General features: G+C 40.4%; 1 protein-coding gene across 1 annotated transcript in view; it reads left to right on the top strand.

The window, feature by feature from the left end:
* Positions 1 to 14,168, top strand: part of LOC123756324 (alpha-(1,6)-fucosyltransferase-like) — a 71,837-nt gene extending 57,669 nt beyond the window's left edge. Inside the window, exons 4-6 of the mRNA XM_069331099.1 lie at positions 3,360 to 3,514; positions 4,010 to 4,145; positions 13,985 to 14,168. Of these exons, the coding sequence (XP_069187200.1) occupies positions 3,360 to 3,514; positions 4,010 to 4,145; positions 13,985 to 14,168 (475 nt within the window). The remainder of the gene's footprint in view (positions 1 to 3,359; positions 3,515 to 4,009; positions 4,146 to 13,984) is intronic.
* The last annotated feature ends 2,067 nt before the right edge of the window (positions 14,169 to 16,235 follow it).

Raw genomic sequence — 16,235 nt, 5'->3', positions numbered from 1 at the left:
AAAGTTATACAGAGAACATATGATGTACATGAAAACCTGACAAAGAACATAGTGAACATACGGGGAAAATGGTAGAAAACAGAAAAAAATGAGAAAACAGGTGAAAGAATTGAACTGAGCATGCTGTGAACATTTGTAGAACATGGAATGAACACAGAAAACATGTAAGAAAAAGTTGATGAATAGAGTGAACATGCAGGGAATATGAACTTATAGACAATATGAAGACATGATAAGGAACATAGGGAATACAAGAATGAACACTGAACATGTGAAGAAAAAGCTAAGAATTGAAATCAACTATTTTTTTCACATATTATGCTAACACCATATGTCTATATGGTGAGAGATGTAACGAAGATGGACTAAGTCATACTTTTATTTAAAAATGTCATTTTGGGCTGCAAAAGTTGATTACGTTACGTTCTTTTTTTCACCTATGTCTGTCTGTCTGTCTGTCTGTCTGTGTGACAGTTAATATGTTTTGTTTTTACCAAGATAAATATGTATGTGTCTACCAGTCATTGAATAAAACGTGATAAGAGAGAGATTAACTTTTTTTCACCTATTATGTTAACACGAGTCTCTGTTTTTTCTGTTGGATCGGACGATTACTAATGGTTGATGTTGCGTGTAAACTCGCGGTATGGATGGTATTTACTCTGATAAACAGTAAGGCTGGAGAGGGGCTTGAACAGATATAATTATGTTCGATGATCTAAGACTGAGGAAATGGAGCTTGGTTAATGTCCAGATTAATTTTACTACGTTAGAAATAAAGCGATCTTAAATCTCAAGGTGATTTAGTTGGAAAATAAAGAACTTGTACAAAAAAAAATGAACTAAGCTGAGGGGGCAAGAGTTGAAACTTGATAACTGAACCGGTTTTTATTTACTATGACTGAAAATGTAGTTGGTGTTCAAATCTCAGGAGAATTGGACTGATAGTAATAAATTTACAGGAGTGGACTTGGACAGAGGACAGGAGCTAGAGTTTTATAATTGTTTACATCATATTTACTATGAAATACAGAGGGTAGAAATTACAGTGAAATTGCTGGGTTATTTACAAATATACGAGAGAGAACTAAGTTGGGGGACGAGAGCTAGAGCTCAGTAACTGACTTGATATTATTTACGAACTTTGAAGTATGACTGCTTTAAATTTCAGGGGAAAATTGGTCTGTTACTAGCGATCTTGTACAAATGAACTAAGCTAGGGACAAGAGCTAGAGTTTGATAATTGTTTGGATTTACTAAACTAAGTCTGAAATACAGAAGGTAGAAATTTCAGTGAAATTGCTGGGTTATTTACAAATATACGCGAGAGAACTAAGTTGGGGGACGAGAGCTAGAGCTCAGTAACTGACTTGATATTATTTACTAACTTTGAAGTATGTCTGCTTTAAATTTCGGGAAAATTGATCTGTTACTAACGATCTTGTACAAATGAACTAAGCCGGGGACAAGAGCTAGAGTTTGATAATTGTTTGGATTTACTAAACTAAGTCTGAAATACAGAGGGTAGAAATTTCAGGGAAATTGAATAGGTATTAACGAAGATGTGTGAGGGAAGTAAGGTGGAGGACAAGAGCTGGAGCTCGGTAACTAAATTACTGTATTGAACTATGTTTGAAATATGATTATTTTTTAATTTTAGAGGGATAGGACTGTTAGTATTCATTATAGGGCAGGGGATTAAGGCAGGATAGGAGCTGAAGCTCGATACCAAATTATTGTATTTTAATATGTTTGAAATAGCTGTGTTTTAAATCTCGAAGAAAATCATTGGATACTAGAGAAGATGTATTAGTAAAAACTACTCCCTGGCTTTGTTTATATATGTAAAACTGAAATAGTTTTAATGAAAAGGAACTATGAATGAATGAATGAATGAATGAACAATATGAAGGAGAGAGAGAGAGAGAGAGAGAGAGACAGAGAGAGAGAGAGAGACAGAGAGAGAGAGAGAGACAGAGAGACAGAGAGAGAGAGAGACAGAGAGACAGAGAGAGACAGAGAGACAGAGAGAGGTGGAGAGACAGAGACAGAGACAGATAGAGAGAGTCGCGGACCCTGGCGAAACGCATTGGTAATGGGTGTCCCACCACTTCCGGGGGTGTCTGAGGAGAAATACCCAGGCTACTTGGAAAGTTGTTCAGTCGGGCTCCAACCTGCGACCCGTACGCTTACCCCTCCGCGGACATTGAAAAACACTTAAGGTAATGGTACACACCCCTCCTGCAGGAGTCTTCGCCCCCATCCTCGCACACTTAGCACTTCCTGTAGGGAGAGATAAATGGTTTGTCTAACCGCATAATGGCCTACTGCAGTCTCACAACGAGAGTGACTTCACTCTTTCATGACCCGAACACACAGAAAAAAGCCAGGTGCACTCCCGTGTCTTTTCCATGCATTTCTTACAACACCACTTAAGGGCTTCCTGTAGGGTAGTTAATGGGTTTGTCTAACCGCATAATGGCCCAGAGCACTCTCTCCCCGACGAGGGGGAGCTCCACTCACCATTCCCATACCCCTCCCTTACCTCAAACAACATAACAGACTGTGTTTTGCATCTACACTCTATCTCTACTTACTCACGATCATCAAAAATTATTATCGCACACTGGATTAAGTCTACGCTAAACACACATACATATTCATTTACTCCTTCCTCTCTCTTCCTTCTATTTTCTTACTCTATCACTTACTCTCACACTACTCACATCTTTCCCCTATCCCCGAGGACTAGACCCGCGCGGAGGGGGGGCCGCACCTGCTCACCCGCCACTCAGGGCTGCCTCCGACACGCGCCAAACTTCCGGGAAATTCCCCAAAAACCCCATGTGACGACGACGACGCGCTGCGACTACGACGTCGCGCGCCACCTGGCACCCAACAACATGACCTCCCCTCTTTCCTGACCACATACCCAAACACCGGACGCTCACACGCGTCCGAAACGCGCCAAAACTTCCGGGAAAATCCCCAAAAACCCCATGTGATGACGACGACGCGCTGCGACTACGACGTCGCGCCTCACCTGCTCAGATGGCACTCAAGAGTGCCACCTGGGGCAGCTGGTGCGCGTCGCCGTAGTCACATATTTCACTACTACTCCATTACCAGCAAGTAACCATAATACCTTACCTAGTGCCATTACCCCCAGGTACCCCACGATACCTTACCTAGTCCCATTACCCCAAGGTACCCCACGATACCTTACCTAATCCCATTACCAGCAAGTAACCACAATACCTTACCTAGTCCCATTACCCCCCAGGTACCCCATGATACCTTACCTAGTGCCATTACCTCCAGGTACCCCATGATACCTTACCTAGTGCCATTACCTCTAGGTACCCGCACTATGAGATCCTCTACCACAAGAGGAACATAGACGTAGTCAAGGATGAAACACGGTTCACTGTTACGTCACTCAGAGATCTGGTAGTGGATATCTACTTCTTAGCTCGGACCGACTACATAGTTGTCACTCTCTCCTCCAACGTGAGTACTCCACACAACCTTATCACACACATTCTTAGTTACCACAAACTTTTGCTGAAAGAAAATCTCCCGTCGTGACTTGCTTATTAAATAACAGGGAGTAATGTTTTTCTGGTTCATTAATACACAATGTTTGTATAGGTTCTTTGACTTATTATTACCTCAACAAATTATACATCAAATTATATATCAACAATATCCGACTTCTAAGATGTTACATTGTATATATTGATATGTCTAAATTGTAATGCAAGAGGGTGAAAGTCCTATCGGTTATGTTTGATGATGGAGATTGTTGTAAGATAAGCAAGAGCAGCTAGGTAATGTCTGAAGTCTGATGCTAGTGTAAGGTGAGAGAGTTCAGGTACGTATGTCTGAAGTCTGAGGCTAGTTGTTTTTCATGTAAGACTTTTCAAGTTGGCAGGGGACTGCTGAAGACACGAACCCCTTACCACATTTTTCTTTGACGAGCAATTTTGTCTTTGTTGCATAAAGTTAGGCAGGCTGGTGTACGAGCTGATGCAGACCATGCGCCTCGACGCTCCCAACCGCTGCTACTCCCTGGACCAACCCTACTGGTACCACAGACAGCGGGACAGCTATGCGAGGGCCCGCTTCCCACACCAGTCTCACAGGTGGGAGCCAGAGCCTCTACAGGCACTAGTATGTAGCACAAGGAAGGACTCAAACATATTGTTACAATACAAATATATATGATAAGGTATATTATCAAAATATTATTTACAATTCGCTCCAAAACTTCTAAACAGATTTGATGCCTTTACTAGTTAAAAGTTTGTAAAAATATGTTCAAATAAAGCACATATACACATACACACACACACACGCTCACACACACACGCTCACATACACACACACACACATACATACATACACACATACACATACACGTATGTACATACATACATACATACACGTTCGGTAGGACGCGAACAAGGGGACACAGGTGGAAGCTGGGTACCCAAATGAGCCACAGAGACGTTAGAAAGAACTTTTTCAGTGTCAGAGTAGTTAGTAAATGGAATGCATTAGGAAGTGATGTGGTGGAGGCTGACTCCATACACAGTTTCAAATGTAGATATGATAGAGCCCAATAGGCTCAGGAATCTGTACACCAGTTGATTGACGGTTGAGAGGCGGGACCAAAGAGCCAGAGCTCAACCCCCGCAAGCACAATTAGGTGAGTACAGTTAGGTGAGTACACACACACACACACACACACACACACACACACACACACACACACACACACACTCACACACACACACACACACACACAAACAAACACACACACACACACACACACACACACACACACACACACACACACACACACACACACACACACACACACACACACACACACACACACACAAACACACACACACACACACACACATACTCGCACACAAACACACACACACACACACACACACACACACACACACACACACACACACACACACACACACACACACGCACACACACATGTTTATGTTATTATATTAGGACAAAAACATAGTTAAAGAGATCCTTAAAGAGGTAAGAATAGAGGGAACTAAACAAAATGTTGAAAAGGTTTTCAGGCTTGGAAAGTACAAGGACAGAGACCGAATGATAAAGGTGGTATTCTAGAACGAAATCATGAAAGAGGAACTGTTAGAAAGGAAGTGCTGTCTAGCAAATGTAGAGAATTTCAAAAAAGTATTCATGCAGAGGGATATGACAAGGGAAGAGAGAAAGCAGGCAGCAGACGTGAGGAAGGAGTGCAGGGAGAGAGGAAGGAATCAGGGAGCCACAGCCCCGATCCCTACAATCCCAGAGGGGAGTGGGGAACCCTCCTTAAACAGTGCACTAGCCACAGGGAGTGCAGCACCACCCCCACATTCTACCCAACAGACACCCTACCTGCCCCAACCCCTGTCAGCCCCTCACTAAGTACCCACCTAAGGCACCCCCCCCTTCTCCCACTCACCCCCCTCTTCCCACTCCCACCCTCCCCCCAGGACCTCCCTTCTCCCCCATCCCCCACCTTCCCTTCTCCCACATGCCCTCCCGTCTCTCCCACCCACAAGCCCTCCGTTCTCCCCCGCCCCCCACTCTACCCCACCCCACCTAAGCCTTCCCCTCTCCACCACTCCCCAAAACCCTCCCCTCTTCCTCACCCACCTCAGCCTTCCCTTTCCCCCCACGCCCCCCAAACCCTCCCCCCTTTACTGCCCCCCAAACACCCCCCCCTTCTCCCCCCATCCCCCCAAACCTCCTCCTCTCACCCCCCTCAACCCTCCCCTCACGCCTCCCAACCCTCCCTCTCTCACCCACCCCCCCCAACCCTCACCCACCCCCCCACACACCCCCCCTCCCCACCCCCCCAAGCCCTTCCTCCTCCACCAGTCTCCCCGTACCAGATCCTCTCAGCTCCCGCTCACCCCAGACCCCACATGTCCCCCCCAGAGGAGAAGCAGAAGAGAGTCAGTTTCAGGGTAATGTATTCGAACATAGATGGGATCACAAGCAAGGCAAGTGAACTAAGGGAAAGAGCACAAGAAGTGAACCCAGATGTAATCGGACTCACTGAAACAAAACTCTCTGGAATCATAACGAATGCCATGTTTCCTCATGAGTACACAGTAATAAGGAAAGAGAGGGAAGGTAGGGAAGATAGGGGAGGAGGCAGAGTAGCCCTACTCATGAGAAAGGAATGGAGTTTTAAGGAGATGGCTATCCCGGGCTGTGAGTGTTTCAGAGACTACATAGCAGGCACAATGACAATGGGAGGACCAAGGATAGTAGTAGCAGTAATATATAACCCTCCACCAAATGACAGAACACCCAGTCAAGAGTACAAAAACAACAACATGGCAGTTAACACTATAATTGAGAGGGCAGCCTCTGCTGCCTGTAGAAATAGATCCCACCTGCTCATCATGGGGGACTTCAATCACGAAAGGATTGATTGGGAGAACAAGGAACCGCATGGAGGCGAGGATACGTGGAGAGCCAAACTACTGGAGGTGGTGACTAGAAACTTCTTAACCCAGCATGTCAGAGAACCCACAAGGATGAGAGGAAATGACGAACCAGCGAGACTCGACCTGGTCTTCCCCCCTGAACGACTCTGACATAAGAGAAATCGGTTTTGAGGCCCCAGTAGGAATGAGCGACCTCAGTGTATTGGTGTTTGAGTACCTGATTGAAGAAGGGTTGTTGAACTCGAGGAGGGATACCGAAACCAAAAGGTTAGCATACCGAAAGGGAAACTATGAGGAGATAAGAAAATTCCTAACAGATATAGCATGGGGAACAGAGCTCAGGGAAAAGACGGCCCAAGATATGATGGACTACATCACGCAAAAGTGCAATGACGCAGCAAACAATTTTGTCCCAGCCCAAAAGGAAAAAATTGAAATGAAGATGAGTAACCCATGGTTTAATCAGAGATGTAGGCTAGCTAAGCAGCAAAGTAAAAGGGCATGGAGAAACTATAGGAATAACAGGACACTGGAGAGCAGAGAAAGATACCAGAATGCCAGGAATGAATATGTCAGGATGAGAAGAGAGGCAGAAAGACAATACGAAAACGACATCACAAGCTAGGCAAAGACTCAGCCTAAATTGCTGCATAGCCACATAAGGAGAAAAAACAACAGTAAAGGAACAGGTTATGAAATTAAGGATAGGGGCAGAAGGATTCACTGCAAACGACAAGGAAGTGTGTGAGGAACTGAATAAGAAATTCCAAGAGGTCTTCACCTTAGAGCAAAGAGAAATCCCAGAGATAAGAGAGGGAATAGCTAACCAGGAACTACTGGAAGAGCTTGAGATTACCAGCGGGGAAGTAAGGAAGTGTTTACTAGAGTTGGATGTGACAAAGGCTATAGGCCCAGATGGAATCTCCCCTTGGATTCTAAAGGAAGGAGCAGAAGAACTGTTCCTACCACTCTCCATAGTGTATAACAAATCTCTGGCAACAGGGGAACTGCCAGAAATTTGGAAAGCAGCTAACGTAGTCCCGATATACAAGAAAAGGGATAGACAGGAGGCACTGAATTACAGGCCAGTGTCCCTAACCGGCATACCATGCAAGCTGATGGAGAAGATCGTGCGAAGAAAGCTATTAGAGCAACTGGAGCGAAAGAACTTTATAACATAGCACCGACATGGATTCAGGGATGGCCCCTGTTACCTAGCAGCAAATAGGTACCTTGGAGTTAGTCAGCTGTCACGGGCTGCTTCCTGGTGTGTGTGTGTGTGTGGAGAAAAAAAATGTAGTTAGAAGCAGTTGATTGACAGTTGAGAGGCAGGCCGAAAGAGCAAAGCTCAACCCCCGCAAACACAAATAGGTGAATACACACACACACACAAACACACACTCTCACTCACACACACACTCTCACTCACACACACACTCACAAAGAGGGTCTGGTAGCTGAGTGGACAGCGTGCGGGACTTGTAATCCTGTGGTCCGAGTTCGATTCAAGGACTAGGCAGAGACAAATTTCTCTGTTTTTACAATTTTTATTTGTAAAATTTACGTTTTTCAAATGTAGCAGGGGCAGAGTTTCTTTCACCCTGATGCCCCTGCTACATGGCCATTTCCTTCTGGTTTCGTTCCCTATTTCCTCTTATTCTACACGTTTCTCTTTATGCCTTATTCTTTAAAACATTTGTATACCCCAAAATAACCCATTGTTCGATCCATTTGTCTACACCTCGCCCCATTACTCTATCCATTTTTTTCACCTGACCCACTAATGGTATAAATACATTGTCCTGTACTGTCACATCACGACACCAACACGGTTCAAGACTTCCTCATGGAGGCCACGTCACCAAACTCTAACGACACCACTGCTCAGCCAAAGTCACAGGCAAAGAAAAGACGGAAAACCTAGAGGTCTACACTAACCCCACCAGCTCCATAACTGATATAGCCAGCTCTCCAGGCTGAAAACCATCATGAAGACCCCCATCCATCGTCACATCTCTAGTATCAGCCACTGATACAGATAATGGCTCTAAAGAGCCTCCACTTACGGGCTCAACATAGCCCGTGCTACTGGAACTTATTGTTCTGAGTAGCGAATCTTAAACAACAACAACAAACTGTCACATCACTTGAGAATGAACCATGTAGGTTCGAAACCCTGTGTAATTTTATAAGTGTAATACATTTTACAGTCATTTATTTCTTTTTCTTCGCCTCGAATGAACATCCCTTTTAGAGAACTCATTTTTTTTTTTAGATATATACAAGAGTTGTTACATTCTTGTACAGCCACTAGTACGCGTAGCGTTTCGGGCAGGTCCCTGGAATACGATCCCCGCCGCGAAGAATCGTTTTTTCATCCAAGTACACATTTTACTGTTGCGTTAAACAGAGGCTACAGTTAAGGAATTGCGCCCAGTAAATCCTCCCCGGCCAGGATACGAACCCATGACATAGTGCTCGCGGGACGCCAGGCGAGTGTCTTACCACTACACCACGGAGACTGGTGCGGACTATCTTCCAGTTAAACCCAGATGGAAGAGCACTAGTCAGAGAGATGGAAGCCCTAAACCAGAAAATAATCAATACAGAATATGCACTCATATTCAATGAAACATGAATAAATGAAAACCTGCTGCCAGTATACACCAATATATATCTCCTCACCCCGAAAGGATTCGAACCCAGACAGCCAGGAGCACTATGTACATGGCACACCTGGTTTCTTAACTACTCGACCAAACCGTGACTGTACAAAAGACAATGATAGCGGAGGCTATATTCCCAACGTCCCGACAGCACTTGGTGGTAAGCTTGGGCAAAGATATTTCATTGAATTACCTCATTTTGTGGGGCCACATGAGCAACACAAATACGAACAAGAGTGTGAAGAAGTGTGCAGGAGTGTAAAGAAAAACTTCACATATTGAAGTTTTTTTATGCATATTGGCTTGGGGACTATTCAAGCTTGTTTGCATCTATCTATCTCTCTATCTATCTATCTATCTATCTATCTATCTATCTATCTATCTATCTATCTATCTATCTATCTATCTATCCATATATATATATATATATATATATATATATATATATATATATATATATATATATATATATATATATATATATATATATATATATATATATAGATATATGTATATGACGTACCTAGTAGCCAGAACGCACTTCTCTGCCTACTATGCAAGGCCCGATTTGCCTAATAAGCCAAGTTTTCATGAATTAATTGTTTTTCGACTACCTAACCTACCTAACCAAACCTAACCTAACTTTTTCGGCTACCTAACCTAACCTAACCTAAAAATATAGGTTAGGTTAGGTTAGGTAGGGTTGGTTAGGTTTGGTCATATATCTACGTTAATTTTAACTCCAATAAAAAATATTGACCTCATACATAATGAAATGGGTAGCTTTATCATCTCATAAGAAAAAAAATTGAGAAAATATAATAATTCAGGAAAACTTGGCTTATTAGGCAAATCGGGCCTTGCATAGTAGGCCGAGAAGTGCGTTCTGGCTACTAGGTACGACATATACATATATATATATATATATATATATATATATATATATATATATATATATATATATATATATATATATATATATATATATATATATATATATATTTTATTAAATATGACCGAAAAAGTAAGATTAATAATTCTAACACGAATTTTCTCAATCTTTCGTACATTATGCTTCACTGTTGGAGGTAAATCAAAAATCACTTCTCCAAAATTCATTTTTATTTCTAGTCTGACGCGACACGGGCGCGTTTCGTAAAACTTATTACATTTTCAAAGACTTCACAAATACACAACTGATTAGAACTTGCATTTCCCTGATTTTATATCTACTTTTGAGTGAGGTGGGAAGGGTGATGTGGCATTACATTTGAGTGAGGTGGGAAGGATGATGTGGCATTAGAGGATATTAATAGGGTATTAAAAGTATCAACACAGACTAGAAATAAAAATGAATTTTGGAGAAGTGATTTTTGATTTACCTCCAACAGTGAAGCATAATGTACGAAAGATTGAGAAAATTCGTGTTAGAATTATTAATCTTACTTTTTCGGTCATATTTAATAAAATATGTCTACAGGAAAGACTGCTACCAATATATATATATATATATATATATATATATATATATATATATATATATATATATATATATATATATATATATATATATATATATATATATATATATATATATATATATATATATATATATATATATGTCGTACCTAGTAGCCAGAACGCACTTCTCGGCCTACTATGCAAGGCCCGATTTGCCTAATAAGCCAAGTTTTCCTGAATTATTATATTTTCTCAATTTTTTTTCTTATGAGATGATAAAGCTACCCATTTCATTATGTATGAGGTCAATATTTTTTATTGGAGTTAAAATTAACGTAGATATATGACCAAACCTAACCAACCCTACCTAACCTAACCTAACCTATATTTTTAGGTTAGGTTAGGTTAGGTAGCCGAAAAAGTTAGGTTAGGTTTGGTTAGGTAGGTTAGGTAGTCGAAAAACAATTAATTCATGAAAACTTGGCTTATTAGGCAAATCGGGCCTTGCATAGTAGGCAGAGAAGTGCGTTCTGTCTATTAGGTACGACATATATATATATATATATATATATATATATATATATATATATATATATATATATATATATATATATATATATATATATATATATATGTCGTACCTAATAGCCAGAACGCACTTCTCAGCCTACTATTCAAGGCCCGATTTGCCTAATAAGCCAAGTTTTCATGAATTAATGTTTTTTCGTCTACATAACCTACCTAACCTAACCTAACCTAGCTTTTTTTGGCTACCTAACCTAACCTTACCTATAAATATAGGTTAGGTTAGGTTAGGTAGGGTTGGTTAGGTTCGGTCATATATCTACGTTAATTTTAACTCAAATAAAAAAAAATTGACCTCATACATAGAGAAAAGGGTTGCTTTATCATTTCATAAGAAAAAAATTATAGTAAATATATTAATTCAGGAAAACTTGGCTTATTAGGCAAATCGGGCCTTGAATAGTAGGCTGAGAAGTGAGTTCTGGCTACTAGGTACGACATATATATATATATATATGTCATACCTAGTAGCCAGAACGCATTTCTCGGCCTACTGTGCAAGGCCCAATTTGCCTAATAAATAAAGTTTTCCTGAATTTACATATTTTTCTTTTTTTTTCTTATGAAATGATAAAGACATCCATTTCACTATGTATGAGTTCATTTTTGTAAATTTGAGTCAAAACTAACGTAGATATATGATCGAACCTAACCTACCCTACCTAACCTAACCTAACCTAGCATAACCTAACCTAACCTAACCTAGCATAACCTAACCTAATCTAACATAACTAAGTCAATAATTTATGTTCTTAGTATAATATTATAATAATAATTAAAATAAACCAATTGGAAACAATTTGTTGAAAAAAAGAAAATCACTCGGCCTATTAGGCAAATTGGGCCTTGCATAGTAGGCCAAGAAGTGCATTCTGGCTACTAGGTACGACATATATATATGTATGTATGTATAATGCATACACTTGCCTAAACACGCAAGGTAGAAGTATAGAAACTTTTAGACACACAACACCCACCAGGGGACTTGAACCCTGGCCACCAAGATGGCAGGTATGCACTTATACCCACTGCACTATACTCAGAGCCCCGGCAATGACCACGTGTTCTCCCATATAACAGGGCTTGATGGAAAACGTCAATTGCCTCTCACTATACTATTGTCAGGGCTCTGAGTACGGTGCAGTGGGTATAAGTGCGTACCTGCCATCTTGGTGGCCAGGGTTCAATAATATTAAGTCCCCAGGTGGGTGTTGTGTGTCTAAAAGTTTGTATATATATATATATATATATATATATATATATATATATATATATATATATATATATATATATATATATATATATATATATATATATATATATATATATATATATATATATATATATATGTCGTACCTAGTAGCCAGAACGCACTTCTCAGCCTACTATGCAAGGCCCGATTTGCCTAATAAGCCAAGTTTTCATGAATTAATTGTTTTTCGACTACATAACCTACCTAACCTAACCTAACCTAACTTTTTCGGCTACCTAACCTAACCTTACCTATAAAGGTAGGTTAGGTTAGGTTAGGTAGGGTTGGTTAGGTTCGGTCATATATCTACGTTAATTTTAACTTCAATAACAAAAAATTGACCTCATATATAATGAAATGGGTAGCTTTATCACTTCATAAGAAAAAAAATAGAGAAAATATATTATTTCAGGAAAACTTGGCTTATTAGGCAAATCGGGCCTTGCATATTAGGCTGAGAAGTGCATTCTGGCTACTAGGTACGACACATATATATATATATATATATATATATATATATATATATATATATAAGCGAACAAGCCTGAATAGTCCCCAGGACTATATGCAACTGAAAACTCACACCCCCAAAAGTGACTCGAACCCATACTGCTAGGAGCAATCTGCTGGCGTACAGGATCCCTTAACCGCTCGACCCACCCGACCGGACAAAAGAGGATGGTAGCTGAGGCTATTTCCATCCCCCTGCCGGCACTCGGTTGGTAATCTTGGGCATGGTATTTTATCCTAACTCTTAAGGCACATATAAATAGGATAACCTCTCCTGCATACTCTAATCTGGCAAAGTCAGAACATTCATCAGAAACCTGAATAAGATGCTTTTAGAGCACTGTATACCGCCTATATGAGGCCAGTCTTAGAGTATGGCGCCCCATCGCAGAGCCTCATCTAAAAAAAACGCGAGGAAGCTCGGTAAGGTGTAGAAGTTTGCAACGAGATTCATCCCACAAGTGCAAGGGATGAGTTACGAAGACAGACTGAAAGAACTAACCCTAACGACGTTAGAAAGGAGGAGTGTGAGGGGAGGTATTATACAAACGTATAAAATACTTTGAGGGATTGAAAAGGTTGGAAACAAGAAATGTCAATGAATATCAATAGAACAAGGGGCTTCGATGGAAGCTTGAGACTCAGATGAGTAATAGAGATGATAGAAAATTTTCTTTTAGAGTAAGGGGTAGTGAGTAGCTGAAATGACCAAAAGGAGCAAGTTCTAGCAGCTAACTCCATTCATAACTTTAAAAGCAGATATGATAGTGGAAATAGGCGAGGAGTCATTGCATTAGACAACCAACGGAAAGAAAAGTGGGGTCCAAGAGCTAGAGCCTGCAGGCACAAATGGGTGAGCACAACTAGTTCAGTACACACACACACACACACACACACACACACACTCACACACAAACTTTGGCCTTTTTATCTATCATTTTACACCAATAAGTTATTAATTTGAAAAAGGAAATTTCCACATAACTGAATATGTTGTTTGTAACTAGGGACAATGGTGTGAGGATCGAGACGGGTGAGAAGCTGCGTGTGTTACCGCCTGAGGCCAGTGTCTTCCGCAAGACTCTCTACGAGTACAGAGTCAGCAACAACCATGCAACAGCAACCATGCCGCTCCACAAGCTGCAACACCTCGTCGACGTTGTCAATGTTTCCTACACTTACTCAGACTAACAGTCTGAAGTAACCTTACAGTCGTCACCAGATGTGTGTACCAGGTGTGTGTACCAGGTGTGAATACACCATGTGTGTGTACATGTGGGCACCAGGTGTGTGTACTAGGTGTTTGCACCAGGTGTGTGTACCAGGTTTGTACACTAGGGGTGGGGACCACCAGTGTGCAGGCATGGTCACCAGATGTGTACACTAGGGGTGGGCACCAGCTGTGTGTACACCAGGTGTGGGTGCTGAGTGTGCTTGCATCAGGGGTGGGCAACAGGTGTGTGAACCAGGTGTTGTCACCAGATGTGTGCACACCAGGATTAGGCACCAGGTGTTTCCAGGTGTGTGTATCAGGTGTGGGCATCAGGGGTAGGTATCATATGTGGGCATCAGGGGTAGGTATCATGTGTGTGCACTAGGGGTTGGAACAAGGTGTACCCAACAAACACAAAACGTTGTTACACCTTACAAAATTAAGGTGCATCAAAAACTTCTTTATCACATGCATCTGTATTATAGCTAATTATACATTAATATCATTATAGCACAAATTGTTGAATACAACTAGGTAAGTACAAAAACATGAGTGCAACTAGGAGAGTACAACTAGAAGAGTACATTTAAGTGAGTACAACTAGAAGAGTACATGTAGGTGAATACAACGTGGTGAGCACTGCTAGATGAGTTCAATTAGAAGAGTACATGTAGGTGAGTACAATTTGATGAGCACTACTAGGTGCATACAAGTTAGTTATCTTGAGATGATTTTGAGGCTTAGCGTCCAAGCGGCCCGGTCCTTGACCAGACCAGTTGTAAGTACAACTGCACGAGAACAACTAGGGGAGTATATGTAGATGAGTACAACTTTGTGAGCACTGACATTTGAATACAAGTAAGTGAGTACAACCACAATAGAACGCTATGAGAGTATATCTAGGTTATCTTGAGATGATTTCGGGGCTTTTTAGTGTCCCCGCGGCCCGGTCCTCGACCAGGCCTCCACCCCCAGGAAGCAGCCCGTGACAGCTGACTAACACCCAGGTACCTATTTTACTGCTAGGTAACAGGGGCAAAGGGTGAAAGAAACTCTGCCCATTGTTTCTCGATGGCGCCTGGGATCGAACCCAGGACCACAGGATCACAAATCCAGCGTGCTGTCCGCTCGGCCGACCGGCTCCCCCAAGGGGAGTACAGCTTGGTGAGCACTGCTATGTGAATATAAGTAGGTGACATAGGGTTGTGGGAAAGACAAGTTGCAAGTATGGTTCAACAGGCACATGAGCAACCTTTAACCCAAGAATGGTGAAAGTATTTCTTTATGTAATATGGCAATTGCTTCATTTTCTAACACTAGTTTCTCCTTTATATATATATAAAAAATCATGTTTAAATATTAAATTTATGTACATTACATATATAAATTGTGAATGTTTTTCCATAGCAGTATGAAACATTCTTAAAACGTTTAGTTACTTGATGACTGGATTATAATTTTTTATATAGGTAATATGTTGAATAATATAATACTATTTGTTTCCTTATATATTAAAACAATTTTTTCATGTTTACATATTAAATTTTATGTCATTTTGTAACGAACAACAATATTAATTGTAAATGTTGTGTTTTAGTTGTATGATAGATGTGCAAAACATTTACTTCTTATTTATGAAAACTCATATTTCATTTTTTATTAGGATTTTGCTAAAAACTATTTGTTTAACACTATTTGCAAAATTATATATTATACTGTTTATATATATTATATAATATATAATATTATTATATAATAATAATAATGTTTATATATATAACACATATATATAATATAGAAAATATTATATATATTATATTTTATATATAGTATATATATTATATAATATTAATATAAAAAATAATAATGTTTATATATATTATATATATATATATTATACTATTGATATAAATTATATAATTATACTGTTTTCATGTTTAAAATTATATTTAAGTACTTTATGTATAATACATTAATATATGGCTTGGAGTGTAATTACTTGATGTTATTAATGTTGATGTGTAGTTACTTGATGTCACTCCAAG

This window comes from Procambarus clarkii, chromosome 25 (genome assembly GCF_040958095.1).
Source record: "Procambarus clarkii isolate CNS0578487 chromosome 25, FALCON_Pclarkii_2.0, whole genome shotgun sequence".
In the NCBI taxonomy this organism is placed as follows: domain Eukaryota; kingdom Metazoa; phylum Arthropoda; class Malacostraca; order Decapoda; family Cambaridae; genus Procambarus; species Procambarus clarkii.
The sequence above is the reverse complement of the archived record's forward strand: the minus strand, read 5'-3'. Positions and strand labels throughout refer to the sequence as shown.